Here is a 16,361-nt window from a genome sequence, read left to right on the forward strand (position 1 = left end):
CACTCTTACTAGATACCTTTAATACTTAAAATACAGGAGTACCAAAATCTCAAACATACATGATTTAAGAAAACCCAATATATTAAGGTTGTATTAGAACATAACAGTGATAGCCAAAGGGTGAAGGGAGCTGCTGCACGATGGGCCAGATGAACAGGGCCAGCTTTGCCTCGTGCGATCGCTTGACCCCATGTGCATGTGCAGGGTCAGATGTAACTTCACACTAGACAAGATCTCCTTAAACTTCATGTCGTATGCCATGCATGCTCCCCTCCCCCCTCCGTGGTCCAACTTTTGTGTTCGTCAGTCAAAAGGTGCGCTCGGTGGACCCTAATAACCAATCTGCGGGTGAATGTGCAGAAAACTGATCGTACAATAACACTGGACCACGGACCAGGCATGTATGAGTAAGTTTAGAGGAATGATCCTCGATACTTTTTAAGCAAACCCCAAAAAACTACATAACTTAGAATTCAATGGACATTCTACATTAGAGAAATTCCCAAACCACTGGCACTGCGCCAGCGATTGAGCATGTGTAATATAATTATAAACTGTATTCTATTTTCTCTGTGAACGTTCCTTTACACTGCTATATTCAAAGCCATGCCTCGGTGAAGGGCAAGGCTTTAAAAGTTAATCATGGCACATCGAGGGCCCTCCGTTCACCCCCTGGAAAGCAATGCAGCGCTCGCCAGGCGGGACAATTACGTGAAGTAGTCATTGATTTAAGTGTTCAGTATTCGTCGGCTGCTTCAGCACACCACACGTTATAAGAGTACAAAAACCAGGGATGGGGGGGGGGGGCCAATCCCACCAATGCAGGAGTTACCATGAGCATCGACGTACGGGGCCGGCTCCTCGAGCGAGCGAGCAAGCGGATCGATCCGCTTAAGCGTTTTAATGGCACTGTACGATAAAGCAAGGCGACACAGGGTCAGTTTGTACAAATCGTATGTGCACACATTCACACGTACAGCACAGTACAGCACTCAGTTTTGGTTTTAGTTAAAATTTTCAGTGAAAAAAAACCACAACTATTATTCAGGCACCCAGGCGGACACCCCCCCCGAGCTGGGGATCCCTTCCGGGCAAAGAATGCTTCTCTTTGGTTTCAAAACGAATCAAACAAAAACACACATTTCGCTCGTCTCGTTACAGTTCACAATCGGAGTTGCACGTAGCACTTGAGATGAACATCACATTCTGCTCGAGACGCTACAACCACCGGGCGTCGTAGGAACTCACGCAGCTCACGCGGACGGTGAACGCGTAACGCCACTTGTTTGCGGAAAGCACGCATACAAACAACGCTTTGCGTACAGACGCGGGTCGTCGCATCACCCCGGACAAGAGGCTCGAACCCGCCAGCTGCAGTAGGACTTAAGGTGGCACCTTGCCGGCAGCAGCAGCGGACACCGCCCGTCGCTGCATTCGCAGGTCGAGCCTCGAGTCCTCGGGCTACGCAAGCAAGCGGGTGTTGGGGTGAACGAGGCCTCGTGAAACGTAGCAGTGATGGGCAGCTCTCCAGACCTACGCTGGGCACGGCCGGAGGAGCTGACACTGACCCACAGTGAAAACACAAGCATTTTAATGGCAGACACCAGACGTTGCCTCAGGCGTTGTCTCATGTCCCAGTCCTTAAGACTCCCCCCCCCCCACCCCCGTCCATTACTACTCCTCCAGATGCAATGTAAATTAGTTAGATATGAAAATGGCAGGTGTGTTTCGGACAGAATGTAAACCATAAGCGTTGATGCAGCGCGTGTGCTCAACAATTGTCCTGCTAAATGTATTCAATCCACCTGGGAAATGGACGTGAACCGTGGATTATTTATTTCAGCCGATTCAGACACTAAACAATTAACCCACAGAATGCAACAAAGAGATAAAAACGAATGACATTTCATACGAAACCAATGGTTATGGAACGACAACCCTCGCGTAACTCACACAGCCCACCTGCCAGTCCAGCTTCTTCACCAACCAATGGACAACGCGTGCCACTGATTATCCAATTTCCAATTCAGTTGGTGAACATGACAAGACATGGGGAAAGCTGAACTGAAGATGCACCGCGGGGAGGGGTCGAGCGGACTGGAGTGTCACAACTGCTACGTTTATTATTCGTACAATGCAGGCGTGCACCTCACCTATGCATCACATTCAAGAGGCACCCACAGAGGTAATTATGTGACGGGGGGTGTGGGGGGGGTGGAACAATCGTCAAAGCAGCAGGGCAGATCCTGCACATCGGAACTGGACACCCGGTGGCAGGAACGTCACCCCGACGCGAAATGGAACGGTCCGATGCGAGGAAGCACAACGCACATCCAAGTGCCGTGCAGCAACTTAAACCTGAACCCCATGCACGTTCATCATCGCGATCCCGTCTCTAGGTTCGCCCATCACACATCCTAATCAGCAAACTGAGCTCGTCATCGATCACGATTTGAAGCAGTGCTGCGCGTGAACGCACAAAGCCACTAAACAATGCAACTCCCAACTGTGCAACTAGGACAAGCTCGACATTTGGTTTCTAGACAGATGAGGTATTTAAGTAAATGGTGCACTCCTTCAACATCCACAGCCACTCTTCTCTGTACCCGTTCATCCCAGGGGAGGTGCGAGCACGAGGGTCATGGGTCCGTGTTCGAGGGGTCAAGATCGTAGGCGCACGCGCCACGCATACCTACGGCACTCGGGCGCGCACGCACACGAGCACAAACCCGAACCGTACGAGCTACTGTTACAGTAAGCGAAAGTCTGTCTTGCCGACGGTACAAAAATAGTTTTGTTATTTGCATCGTCATGGCCTATGTGTATTCACGTGAGGTTAACTTTCGTGACGTATGTGGCACTGGGTTAACCATATTCATTAGCCCTTTTTACATGAAAGAATTGGTTTCAGTGCAACAGAAAGCTACTCGTAAAAACACTTTTAATGAACTCAGTTTTGAATAAATCTTTTTTTATTATTAAAAAAATGTTTCCCAATGCTTCAATGTGTACTATATTCTTTATTTTCTCATTGTAAATATAATGGTTTGGTCAAAATGGTTGCACTGAACTGGTTTTTAATTTGTCTAACTGCTCATGCTAAATACAAAATCGCACTGTGCAACGTAAAGTGGACATTAAACACCCTGTGACACAATTCGCAAGAGTAGATGCCCCGTATCTGCGTCATTGCCAATATCACGTGAAAATTACCTCCAAAAAAAATCGGAGCATTTTTAACTACTCGATTCCTTTACAACAACAGTTAAGTCATGCAGAGAGCCTCTGCATAAGAGATGATTAATCTCATCACGTCACAGCTTAGTTAATCGGTGGCTATAAATTCATCATTTTAGACCGGGTTAAGATAAAACTAGATTTTAGTACTCGGGCTAAATCTAGTTTTCATAGGTGGTCAACGACACGCTCCGAGTCGCAGCGTGTCGGTAACCGCCATATGAGCAACTCACATTACCACGTGAAACCAATCATTTATTATTTCCTACTCGAGCAGGGGGGGCTTGTGGCTTAATTTCAGTGGGAGGCGCTTACCCAGTCCGACCCCGTAATGAGTTAGTGAGGGGCAGTAGATACGCGGAAAGTCGTGAACTCAATACTGCAAACTTGTTAGGGAGCCCTTGCACAAAAAACCGACGCCGTAATAACAGCAGCGCCTAAGCCTATTTTTTTGTCAACAGAATAAGCATTTAACCAATAAAGGACGATATTCTGTCACACGTTTTTTTGCTGTTTGTTAAATGGGACACTGCCGTTTGGAATTTCCACCATTATATTGGCCACCTCGAACACCAAGTCTTCGTCGGCTGAACGCACTGTTCATTCGCGTGCACTGCTGGTATGGACAACGCTCGCCGAATTGAGGACATTGATCAAAATACCGCTGGAACCAATCCGCAATCGGTGAGGACTTATAAGCACTCGGTGATGAACAAGTAGGGTCGGCGATGGACACTGGCTTCCAACGCGATTTTGCAGGGCATCGGCATCTCCTACACAACAAGCACCGCCAATTATTTCTGTTTTATGTATAAGTTCGGATGTACAGCGACTTCTGTGCCGCCAGTCCGAAAGCTCACCGTGGGGGTTTCTAATCACCGTCGAAGTGTGCCCTTTAACAGGGAGGCTTTCGTGACCAACTGCATCGCCTTAGGAAGAAAGTGTCGACCCAGATAAATGGAAATGAAGTATTGTAACTAGATAGAAGTCAGCGCTTAAGACTTTAAGGGGACGCACATACAGGTTTACGTACATATGCACATGCACAAAAATCTCTTCACAGGCTATCATTGAACCTTAAAAAAAGAATTCTCTCTATATGTACAGGACATAACACAAATATAAAAAAAGAATGTACATGTTAAAATCATGTTTCAGAATCCACTGGCTCCCAACACCACTTTACCTGCAAATAAAATTAAATATTTCGAATGAAAAATAAACGTTTGAGGGGCCCACCCTGAAGATGCCCAACGCGGATATCCAGGGCCCCGAATCGTGGATCTTGGCACCCAGGTTGCGAGCCAATGGTGTTCATCAATCAATATACTCTTGTTAAAAACATCACAATGTAATCATTCACTGGAATACTACCACTGCTATATAGTATATACAAAAAAGACCATAAAAACGTGTTAAATCAAACTAAACAATATTTTAAGCATTATTTCTCCTGGAACAACCCGTAACCTCTGAAAACTACAAAAGCCCAAGATACGATTAAATTAAATTACAATGTCGCCGTGTTTGTTTCCCCCTGCTTCATCATCCGACTGCGTCCGCAATGCGTGGCGCACAGCACACGCCGCCGCATTTAAACACAGAAGCGATCTTAATGGGGACGGGGGAGGGGGGGACATCTGTGCGCCGAGTCGCGCTGAAACGAAGGCAGCGAGAATCACGGATGAGAGCCACGTCGAGTGCCAGAGGGGGCAAATATATTGGTGGTCAGAACTAACTCAGAAGGGGTTCACACACTTGCTGAATATCTATTTATCCAGGAAAGTCCCCGTTGAGTCACAGGACACTTTTTTTCACGATGCTGTTGCTGGGGGGGGGGGGGGGGGGTCCTGCCAACATTCCCAGGAGGGGGATATGATGCTAAGTATTTTGAGGTCCGGAGAAACGCCGATCTCGCACACAGCATCTCTACAGAGCTACGTGCAAACTGTTTAAAGACTCAGAGCTACAAGGAAGGCAAATGAAGAGCATTTAAGCTGCGGCCGACTTGAGGCCGAAAGCGTAAATCTCGAGACATTTCGAACGCTGTGCAGCAATGTGCGCACATGGTGCCACGAACTGTAACATCACTCGAGCAGGAGCTCCAGCTGACGCTGCAATGAATAGGAAAAAGCGCTTCCAGGGGTCCCAGGTTCCCTCTAAGAGTATCGTTCCAACCACAGGTCGCCCTCGGAACGGGGTGGTAACTTCTGTGTAAGGAAGACCAAGCACAGAAAAAACGGGTTTTTGCAACGCGTACTGAATCTGCATCGAATGCATTCCCACTCACCGTTCTGCCATTCATTTGGACTGCATTGATATAAAAAAAGATTTCTTAGGAGTCCGTAAGTGCTGTGACTGCAGTGCCCAATGTAATTAGAGTCCAAAAAGACAAAGTCCCCCATATAGCCTTAAGAGACTGTTGGGGCAGGTGCTGTTAGCGAGCACCTATTAAGGCCGGCACGGCACATGAGAGATTGCCAGTATCACGCTAGGCCGCCTTTGTCTCCCTAGTGGTAATGTTTACACACCGCACCAGGTATTGATTTGAGGCAGAGTTGATCTAGGTGCAGGGGTGGGGAACCTTGTTTCTGCCAAGGGCCATTGGGATATTTATAACATCATTCGCGGATCAAACAAAAAGTATCAACTTAAAAATTTGCCTGTTATAATTGGTCAAACATTTAATGAACTCACCCCTGTGATGGTCGGAACTGCTTCTCATTGGCGAGGCGTGTGATGTTAGCTGCTATTGATGATGTTGCTACTCGCAACTGCTTTTCCAGGTTTGCTCCTAGATTTATTGAATTTCGAGTCGCGCCTGCGGTTGCCTTGGCAGGGCCACATCAAATGATTTCGCGGGCCTCACACGGCCCGCGGGCCGGACGTTCCCCACCCCTGATCTAGGGGATACCCAGGACCGGATCAAATAATTGTCAGTGGTGTTGGCCGTGAACAGGAATCGAACTCGGGACGCCGGGTTCGTAGTGCAGCTCGCCAACCGCTCCACTACCACTCCCCACAATTCAATAGAGCCCCAACACATGCAGGCACAAGTACACATTACGTCCTCGACCTCTAGGTTTCGATCTCATATACATGACCAGCTGCACACCAAAAGGGGCTCCTGGTGTGGCTTCAAGAGATAAATGAATGCCCTCAACGAAGGGAGTCAAAACTCAATCTCCAATGGAAGTTACCACTCGACGCTGCTGCATGTGCCACGTGAATCGATGTTGAAACACAAACCGACCGTCGTTATTTCGATCCAGTTCTCTACTTTTACCCAACTTATTCAGCTGCGAGAAGCGCAGCCAATTTCTAATCGTCTGTTAATCCCCCCCCGTGCGATGCAGAAATGATCCTGAGCAGAGGAAGCTTCGTCGCCAAAATTCAGCACTTCCACATGAAAGCCGGCAGGCGGCAGACGAGTGCCAAGGTAAGGACGTGTGTTCAGCTTCTTTCATATTTTGTCGAAGTCGCAAGACGACGAACCAGAAATCTGCGCGAGTAGCATCAACAACACATGTGACAAAGAGCTTCATGGCTCATCGGATTCCTCCAGGATAAACATTCTCATTCTTACAATGAACACCTCCTGTAATGCTGCCTCATTTGACGCGGAGAACTTGCCCCGAGCGACATAACTTACTCATCTTCTTGGTTCTTTCGGTAAAGTCACGTAGAAGGGAAGTAATAAAATAATAAAAATAAAACAAAATAAAATAATTCTCACGACGTTTCGGCTACAACGCAAGCAGCCGTCTTCAGGTGAAGAATGAGACTGCCAAGCTAGGAGCTTATATATAAGCTGGGTTGGAGGTGGAAGAAGAGCGCCTTAACAAAAAGAATGTGCATATCAAGAGGAATTTAGCATATTCATGGGAATATGTAGCCGAAACGTCGTGAGAATTATTTTATGTTTTATTTTTATTATTTTATTACTTCCCTTCTACGTGACTTTACCGAAAGAACCAAGAAGATTAATCCCTGCAGTCACGAAAGCTTTAAATCGATAACTTACTCAATTCAGAACCTTACCGAACCCTCATCAAAACATTATTCTTGGCATGCAGTCACATCTCACGTTAAAATATGTTCAACTCGATGAATTGACCCTGGCTATCAAGTTCATAGATTCTATTTTTTTTGCATGAACACAGAGCACCGTATCCCCGTGCCAGCTGAAAGCAGTTAAAGCTCACCAAACGTGCATTTAGATTGTTGTTTAAAGCTGCGCACATGGAAGATTTCCTGTTTACAAACGGCATGCAGTGGGGGGGGGGGTGACGGACAGCTCTCTTCGATTTGCACTTTGTCTCACCCCAAGCACTCTCAACAACCGGGCTCAAGTGATGAGCAGGAATACATTGACCCACAAGCACATTGCTTAATGTAACCAGACCAACATGCCCGAATGTTAGACTCATGTGCAAATGTGAAAAAAGAAAACAAATCAGACATCGGAGCAATGAGAACTGTGATGAGAAAGCAGCAGTGTATCCACAAAAGATAATGGGACTATTTTAGCCTGCACTAATCTTAATTTACCTAACAATGTCTTATTATTATTCACAAAATCACATGAGCACGCACCACTAATTTACTCTTAGAAGTATGAAGTAACATCACAAAGATGACAATGGATTTGTTGGACACGAGAAGAGAGTGATTAATAACAGTCTTCAACTCAATGTGGCTGGAACTGTCTGGCTGCATTTCCCTTGGCAAATTAAACACACCCTTCACACTGACCACGCGCCTACAATGCCCAACCGATTGAGGACCAGGCTTACTCGATTACATTAAACGGTGCTGGCGATTCCCCACGCACCTCTCCCAACTGCCCCTGCCTGTTCCAAGTGGCAGCTCGACGAATACCGGGTGAGAAAGCACATCGAGCCATCCAGCGGGCGGACTCTATTGCTCGGGCGGCAGGAGACAGAAGGCAGTGATGGTGCACACATTTGCAATCTTGTGACCTAAAGGCAGAAAGTTAAACCTGAAGGTTTAAAAGCAGGCTGCTCTCTGAACTTAGTTTGTTGTCCTTCCCTCGCACCTCTGATTAGCACAATTAGCTACGTAGGGTGCGAAAGAAGTTCAACATCCATAAGAGGTGTTAGATCGTGTAAATGTGTCATTAAAACCCGCCACCACCCGACACAGCCAACTAGTAAGGGTTGTCACGTAAACAGAACATGCCAATTCTGGCTGTTGCCCGATGAAGCTAGTTGTAATTACTGGCGAAACGTCGTACTCGGATTGTATATGTTGTGGCTTGACTCTCCGACACACCGGTGTGCTGTACTAGTGACGAATTGGCACGTTCCGTTTACATGACAACCCTTACTAGTTGGCTGTGTCGGGTGGTGCCGGGTTTTAATGACACATTTATATATTTACGCGATCTAACCCAAAAACCTCTATTATGGATGATATTGGTCACGAAAGCCTACGTGTTCAAAAGTTCAACATACAATACGTACAAAGGGGCGTGACTACACATATTTGGCAATGGAAAACAGCCTCATAATGCAGCATGTACCATTTACAATGTCAAATCCAACTTCAGCTTCTCATCCTCCTTGTGCAAATGAAAACCATGTCTCCCTCACTGTGGAACAAGCATTTAAAAACAAGAGCTGTGTGCAAAACGGACAGCATCGGCAAAAACTAGTTGTGCACTTCAATAGTTGCTTGCGTCTCGCTCGTGACCACGTCTGCAACAACCAGACGCATCACGACGGGTGGAGAAAGAAAACAGAAATTACTCAATTCAATCTCAGCTGGATGCACAAGTCTCCTGACCGCACATGTATCACACACACACAGAGCACACAGAGATAATCTTTGGATAATCTGCAAAGTTTTCATACGGATACTTGCCAAAAAGCTCCGTGACCTCCAAGGGTATGCGTTCAGATGCATCACACGAGTGTTCAAGGTAGGCTATAAAATGTTGTACCATAGGGCTTCATCCGAATACACTCTGATACAGTTGATCTCTTTATCACTTCAGTAGAAGTACACACTGGCAGATTAACAACTTGAGGGCACCGGTGGGTTGAAGAGAATCCACACTCAGGCCCAGAGCAACGGCTCATCTTGTCAGGGTGGAGAAAAATGGCCTCTCCACTTCACGATGCTCTGCCCAAAACCTTAATAGCGTACCATGGCAATGCCACAAATATTTCTGAAAGCGCATGTAAGTAGCGGCGGCGTTAACACGAGAAGCATGGTTATGCTGGGGTCAGCACTGCCCTGCGGTTCCCATGGGCGGAGGGTGTGACTGCCATGTGGGTGTGCGACACTGTTGAGGAACGTTGGCTGGCTGGCGTGCTTGCCGCTCGCACTCTGGCGGTGCGTTTGTAACGACAGCCTGATCCACCACCTGGTAATAACTGGCCAACGGCTGCCGTGTTTACAGTCTCAGGGTCCCGAGATTGGTGCAGCAGCAGCTGAAGTCCCTCTGCCCCTCGCCCGGCTCCTGTGGTGGCAGTAGTTAGGCAGTCGGTTTTTGCAGAGGCTGTGGAAATGATGGGGCAGACTAAGCAAATGCCGTGGTGATGAAGTAAGGGAAACAAACACAAGTTTCCACTGTTAGCAACGACGACCGCCGTTTCTCCTCGAGTCTCCCACCAATGTTGTTTTTGTGACATTGTTCTCATTACACAGACGTCGCATCCTCAACATCCATCGCCACGGCCCGGTCGGCAGCCAGCGTGGCGCTGGCAAGGCCTGGCGGCGGCCGTTGAGGGCGAGGCAGAGGCCACGCGCGTCACCACGGCGGCTACTGCACGCGCGCCGTGGCGTCGGAGGTCGCGCTGGTGCCGGCGGGCGTGGTGACCACGGTGCTGACGAGTGGGATCCCCGCCGCGCTGATGAACAGCGGGGTGGAGCCCGCGGCACCCGCAGAGCTGCCGATCAGGAGGCTCCCGTCAATCAGGGTCCCCCCACTCTGCAGCGCTGTACAGGGGCAGAGACGCAGTGGAGGGGGGGGTCGGCATCATCGTCGTCGTCGTGATGTAATATTTCGATTGTGCGCGTCACTCATCCTGCCTAAAATAATGGACGCATGTCAAATCGCAAGAACTGAAGAGGTAGTGGTTTAATTTGAAATGTTCGTTTGTTGAGCGATTTTTCAAAAGCCCATAACAACGGCACACGGTTGGGCTGCTCTTATGAAAGGTGTCACAGGAGTGAGATCCATGTTAAGGCAGACGCTGTAAATACGGTGCGAGCACCACATTACCGTCGGTCAATGTAAAAAAATACTAACAGACCTGTGCTGGGATCAGGTGGTGGAATCAATAGCACGCACTGGTGTGCATTACATTTTTGACACATTCATTGACAATCTCCATTGGTAGCAGCTTAATTAAGAGACAACCCCAAAAGCTTAAAGAGATATTTGAATTACTTTTGATAACAGACATTCAAACTTTCTGCATTGTAAAATGCTAATTTTGGACTATGTATATATTTTTAAAACCTCGACGAACAAAACCTCACGGGGCAAAACGGTCTCAGGACACAATGATCAGAAGGTTCTCAACTTCGATTTGGTGCAGGTGCATAAATTGGGTTCAGCATCGGCCGATCGTGTGCGGGGCGAGTGCGCGGGGTGCTGCTGCCGCCATACTCTGAATGGTGGCAAAGGTGGGGGCCGAGGACGATGCCAGTGGCGCCGGCGTGAAGCTGACGACAGTGCCCCTGAACGACGAAAACAACAAAGACAATAACAAAAATCCCCCGTGTAGCCTTAACAACTCTTAAGGAAAGTGCTGTTAGAGAGCACCTATGAAGGCCGGCACGGCACATGACGGGGGTGAGGGGTGCCAGCACCGCACCCAGGACCAGTTCAGATAATCGTCGCTGGTTTTGGCTGTGAGCAGGAATCGAACTCGTGTCACCGGGTTAATAGCGCAGTGCACTAATCGCTGCCGCTCGCCACAAACACCACCACGGCCATCACGGCGCGGAGCAGGCAGAGTTACCCACACAACCGCCACGCAGATGATCACGCGGAACCAGTAGTCGCACATGTAGAGGTACGAGTTTCACGCGGGGAGCAAGTTGAGTGGGCACGGTGGGGTTAGGGGGTATAGGGTGCATCGGGCGCAGTGCAAGGCAGCTAGCAGAAGAAAAGAAGAGTGCAGAATGAACAACAAGAACTGACAGGGTAAAAAGAGATTAGAATACAAACACATGACTCAACAAGACAAGGTCACAGGATTGATTCAAAATGCTGCAGCCACTGTGCTTACTTAAATCAACACACGAGCTTTTTGTTAAATTCAGGATGGACTGTACATTTTCAAATACTACTTATGAGGTCCTTCAGTCTCAGGCCTTCATATTTATTGGAACATCCAACACCTTTTACCTAGAAGTCAGTTCCTAGAAGTTATCGAACATGTATTGATTGGAAACTGGGTTTGAGTTATATTTTCAGAAGCATCTTGGGATAGCAATCCACTAAGAGTTTATTTGATATATATTTTTTATATATCACAGTTGCTGAGTACAGATTCAAAGCCCGAAGTGCCAAGCAGCCAGCAACAAAACAGCACTATTATGAGGGGGAATAGAAAATAATTATTATTGAACTGAGAAAATTAAAAATAACTTGGGGAAAAAGGACATTGGGATGGACAAAAAACAACCTGTGCTGTATTATCGTGATAGTCTAAGTATGTGGGTGTTCATGGTGCAGCGTGCTAGTCGAGATTGTGTGGACCACACCATGAACACAATCGGATAAGCTAAATATGTGTTGTATAATTTGTTTCAAATTTGTAACTGTGTACGCTTTTTATTGTTTTGTGTAACTCATATTGTTCATAATAAAGGATTTTGGATTCGATCGCATAAGTATGTGTCGTAGCCCTCCACCCCCCGCCACAGCCAGTAAGGTTTGTCACGTAAACAACGCACCAATTAGTTATTACTTCAACCCACCGGTGTGTTGGAGAGTAAATCCACAACATTTACAATTTGAGTGGTACGACGTTTCTCTGGTAATTACATCCAGCATCATCGGGCGATATTCTGGCAAAGTAGTAACTAATTGGCACGTTTAGTTTACGTGACAAACCTTACTGGCTGTGGCGGGTGGTGGAGGGTTACGACACATTTATATATACGCGATTGAACCCAAAAACCTTTATTATTAACTCATATGTATTGACGTAATAGTAACGTTCACTTGCGAAGCGCTCCATGATAATTTCATTGCCAAGGGCACATAGCAAAAAAAAAAAATCTAGTTGAATGAATCGATTGATGAATTGACAGGGCAAGAAGTTAAGGGCTGAGCAAGGCTACTCTCGCCGCAGTGGACCCACCCCGCCAGCTGCGCCATCTGCCCGCTGGAGAGCGAGTGCTGCCGTGGAGACATCAGCATCTCGCAGCCGGTGGCAGGGATGGGTGTGGAGGGCAGTGCCGCCGTGGTGACCACTGTGCTGCTGCCCAGCGACGTGCCTGCACGGCCACGCAAAACCGAGGGGTTCTCAGGAAGGAGGTGCCATTGTGCGGGCACACGATGGCGCTCATAAGCGGGAGAACAACGGAAAGGACCGCCCCTGACTTGACAAAAACCCGACGGAGGATTACGTGATGCAGTTGTACCTGAGTGCGGCATCATTGCGGTGTTGAAGCTCACGACCGCGTTAGAGTTGGTGCTTTCTACCTGTCATGCACACATACATATGCGTCCGGCATGTTATCAGTAGCCACGCCTCTCTAAAGCCCAAGGAAAATCTGCATTTCAAAAAGCCTCAAAGTCCGTTATTTGCACTCAGCGTTAAAATATATACCAAACACGACGCAAGCACACAGGTTCAAGTCTTTGTACGCGTACGTAGCCCCAACATCCAAAAAACCTTTTCCAAAGTTAGCCCCACACCCACAGCACTCCCTCTGCATTACTACAGCCTGTGCCGAAGCCCTTAACCAGTCGGCACGCACCAGGGTGTTGGCAGGTGGGTTAATGCGTTTCTCCTTCTGTCGGCGGTTACAGAACCACACCCGCACCACCTCCTTCTCCATGTGCAGCTGCTCCGCTATCATGCTCAACTCCTCCGATGTCGGTTTGCAGTTCTGCTACAACACGCACACACGCACGGACAGAGACACGCGCGCGCACGCACACACAGCCACGCGTATACCACAAGCGCGCGCACACACACACAAACACGCACACACACAAACACGCAGCTCCTTGAGTTTCATACACAAAACAAAACATTCTGTACACTCGGAGATGTTCATTAGTTAAAATAGTTGTCGTCGTTGTTGTTTTAACATTCCATGCTGCAAGCTCTGGGGTTATTCACTTATGTGAGCAGGATACATCTTCTTGTTTCTTTCGGTAAAGTCACGTAGAAGGGAAGTAATAAAATAATAAAAATAAAACATAATAAAACAATTCTCACGACGTTTCGGCTACAACGCAAGCAGCCGTCTTCAGGTGAAGAATGAGACACTACCAAACTAGGAGCTTATATATAAGCTGCATTGGGGGTTGAAGAGCGCCTTAACAAAAAGAATGTGCATGTGAAGAGGAATTTAGCATATTCATGGAAAATGCGTAGGCGTTGGGCGGGGGGGGTGTCAAAGTCATATTATGCCCATGCATTATGCAGGATCAGCAGCAACCAAGGGGGGTGCAGGGATTAGCAGTAACAAAGGAAAGGAATGTTAATGATATGTAGCTGCAGTTACTCAACAACCACGTAGAAAACTAAAGTATAAACTACATAAAAAACTAAAGTATAAACTGCATCGCACCATCAGTATACTTACTATACTCTATAATAAGCTGAGTTACTAACAGCAAGTAATACATTACAATTCTACCTCGTAAAAATTCTATAATATGCTTCCATCTAAACCTTATTCTCTTATATCACACGAGCATATACCGTACTATATACTGCCATAGATAAACCCAACATTAAATTATATACTGTATTGCTGTAAACCAACCTATATCTTATACATTTAATATAACACTATGTATTATTCTACACACACTAATGTGTATCGAAATGGTTTATTGCGTCTTTCCAATGATTGCTGAGCCAGAATCCATCTTCTCGGTTAAAATTGTCTCTGTGTTTGTATATGTGGATCGCCTCATGAACGAATCTCTCATGATAGCCAGATGGCTTGCAGAGAACCTCTGTCTTGGAGAAGTCGATATCATGTGAGCCCACTGAGTTGTAACAGTGATCTGCTACGGCTGAGGTGTTTGTCCTACCGTGTTTCAGGTCAGCTTTATGTTCACGGATGCGGTCCGAGACATGTCGTTTGGTTTCCCCAATGTAACTGCTACCACAGAGGCAACTTAGTTTGTAGACGCCAGGGTACTGTATGTCTGGAACCACATCTTTTACAGACGGTACCAGATCACGGATTTTATGTACTGTGTTGAATCGGACCTGGATCTTGTGTTTAATCAGGATTTTGGAGATCTTTTTTGTGACCCCAGCAATGTAGGGTAAGGTGATGGTCTTGAAAGGCTCCTCAACAGGATCCTTCTTGATGGTTGGAGTGATGGCTTTGCGGATTGTATAGTCGGAGTAACCATTTGCCTTAAGAGCTTGGCGTACGTGTTTGAGTTCACTGGAAATGTGTTCATGGTCGGAGATGCATTGGGCTCTATGATATAGAGTCTTGATCACCTGAAGACGGCTGCTTGCGTTGTAGCCGAAACGTCGTGAGAATTGTTTTATTATGTTTTATTTTTATTATTTTATTACTTCCCTTCTACGTGACTTTACCGAAAGAAACAAGAAGATGAATCCCTGCAGTCACGAAAGCTTTAAATTGAGCAGGATACGTTTGTTCATTGGGCCTCACCTCCAGGAAGCTCTTCTCCAGAGCCACGCGCACGTGCGTGTCAATGCTCGTACGCTTCTTTCGCCGCCGACCCAAGCCCTCCAAACCCGAGGGGGACGCGTTTTGATTTCCGGGTGAGGTGTCAGCCGGAATGTGCTCTGGATACACCCGGTGGAGACAGGGGGACGGGGGGGGGGGGGGGAAACCAGGTGAGAACAGCCAGGGAAAAAACACACGCGGAATTACGATTGCGAATGGTGATGACGACACTCAAGTCCTGCAGAAGGCGCCCGGCCGAAGAAGGGAAGCATAGACGTGGGGGACAGGGAAGCACAGAATAATAATGGATGTTGACGCACTGCCCTCTGCGCAACGGTTGCCTGTATACCCGCTATCCACTCACGCACGTGCACACCTGTGTCATTGAGCCACTTCTCCAGCAGGGGCTTGAGCTTGCACATGTTCTTGAAGCTAAGGTTGAGTGCCTCGAAACGGGAGATGGTCGTCTGACTGAAGTCATTGCCATACAGCTTCCCCATCGCCAGGCCTACATCTCCCTGCGAAGAATTACAGAAAACTAAACAGACGAACTGGCGCGTACAATACGTGAAACAAAACGCGATGCGTGTCGACATGGGAGAGCCCCCTCCAGCTCACGCTCTACTACCTGTGTGAAGCCCAGCTTGATGCGCCGCTGCTTGAACATTTTTGCAAACACCTCCAGCTCCTCCAGGTCTCTGGGGTCCTCGGGCTGGATGCCTGGGCTGGCAGCGCCGCCAAACCCACCCGTGCCGACGCCCATGCCCGCGGCCACGTCGCCCTCGGGCACCGTCGCTCTACTGGGCAGGGTAAACTACACAAAGACAACGCACGCACGCGCGCACGCGCGTGTAAGCCGCTCAGCTTGCTGCGAAAGTAGGCCGTCACCGGGCCGAGTTGCCCGTCTGGGCCTTTTTATCAGGATCGTCTAATGAGCATTGGGAAGTCCTTAACGACACTGACACATGCGACTTCGCCAGGGCTGAAGACCGGGGCCATGTCGTCATCATCATGTGCCCGATACTGGATACACATAATTGGTGTCAGGAGACGAGAAGATGAGACAATCGAACCAGCAGTTGATTGATCAAAGTTGATGATGCTGATGAACCATTTAACATCATCAATGACACGGCATCATTAAAACAAAGGGCACACGGCACCTATACACAAGGTTTGAGAGAAATGTCTTGGAAAGTTTATTCCCATACAAGTGATGGCCAGTGCACGAAGTATAAAAT

The 16,361-nt window shown here is 47.6% G+C and overlaps 1 protein-coding gene across 8 annotated transcripts in view; it reads right to left on the reverse strand.

Moving 5' to 3' along the window:
- LOC133345208 (POU domain, class 2, transcription factor 3S-like) overlaps window positions 1-16,361 on the reverse strand; it is a 96,937-nt gene continuing 80,576 nt past the window's right edge. For 7 of the 8 annotated variants that reach the window (XM_061555762.1, XM_061555768.1, XM_061555767.1 and 4 more), the window contains 8 exons: window positions 15,749-15,934; window positions 15,497-15,638; window positions 15,103-15,239; window positions 13,207-13,341; window positions 12,868-12,928; window positions 12,585-12,720; window positions 10,880-10,950; window positions 1-10,203 (listed from right to left, as the gene is read on the reverse strand). In XM_061555762.1, coding sequence (XP_061411746.1) covers window positions 10,028-10,203; window positions 10,880-10,950; window positions 12,585-12,720; window positions 12,868-12,928; window positions 13,207-13,341; window positions 15,103-15,239; window positions 15,497-15,638; window positions 15,749-15,934 — 1,044 coding nt within the window. In that variant the 3' untranslated portion in view covers window positions 1-10,027. Of the gene's footprint in view, window positions 10,204-10,223; window positions 10,951-12,584; window positions 12,721-12,867; window positions 12,929-13,206; window positions 13,342-15,102; window positions 15,240-15,496; window positions 15,639-15,748; window positions 15,935-16,361 lie in introns of those variants that run through there. The other variant, XM_061555765.1, reaches the window with a different exon arrangement.

This window comes from Lethenteron reissneri, chromosome 21 (genome assembly GCF_015708825.2).
Source record: "Lethenteron reissneri isolate LAM-NWPU_2019-01 chromosome 21, ASM1570882v1, whole genome shotgun sequence".
Lineage (NCBI taxonomy): Eukaryota > Metazoa > Chordata > Hyperoartia > Petromyzontiformes > Petromyzontidae > Lethenteron > Lethenteron reissneri.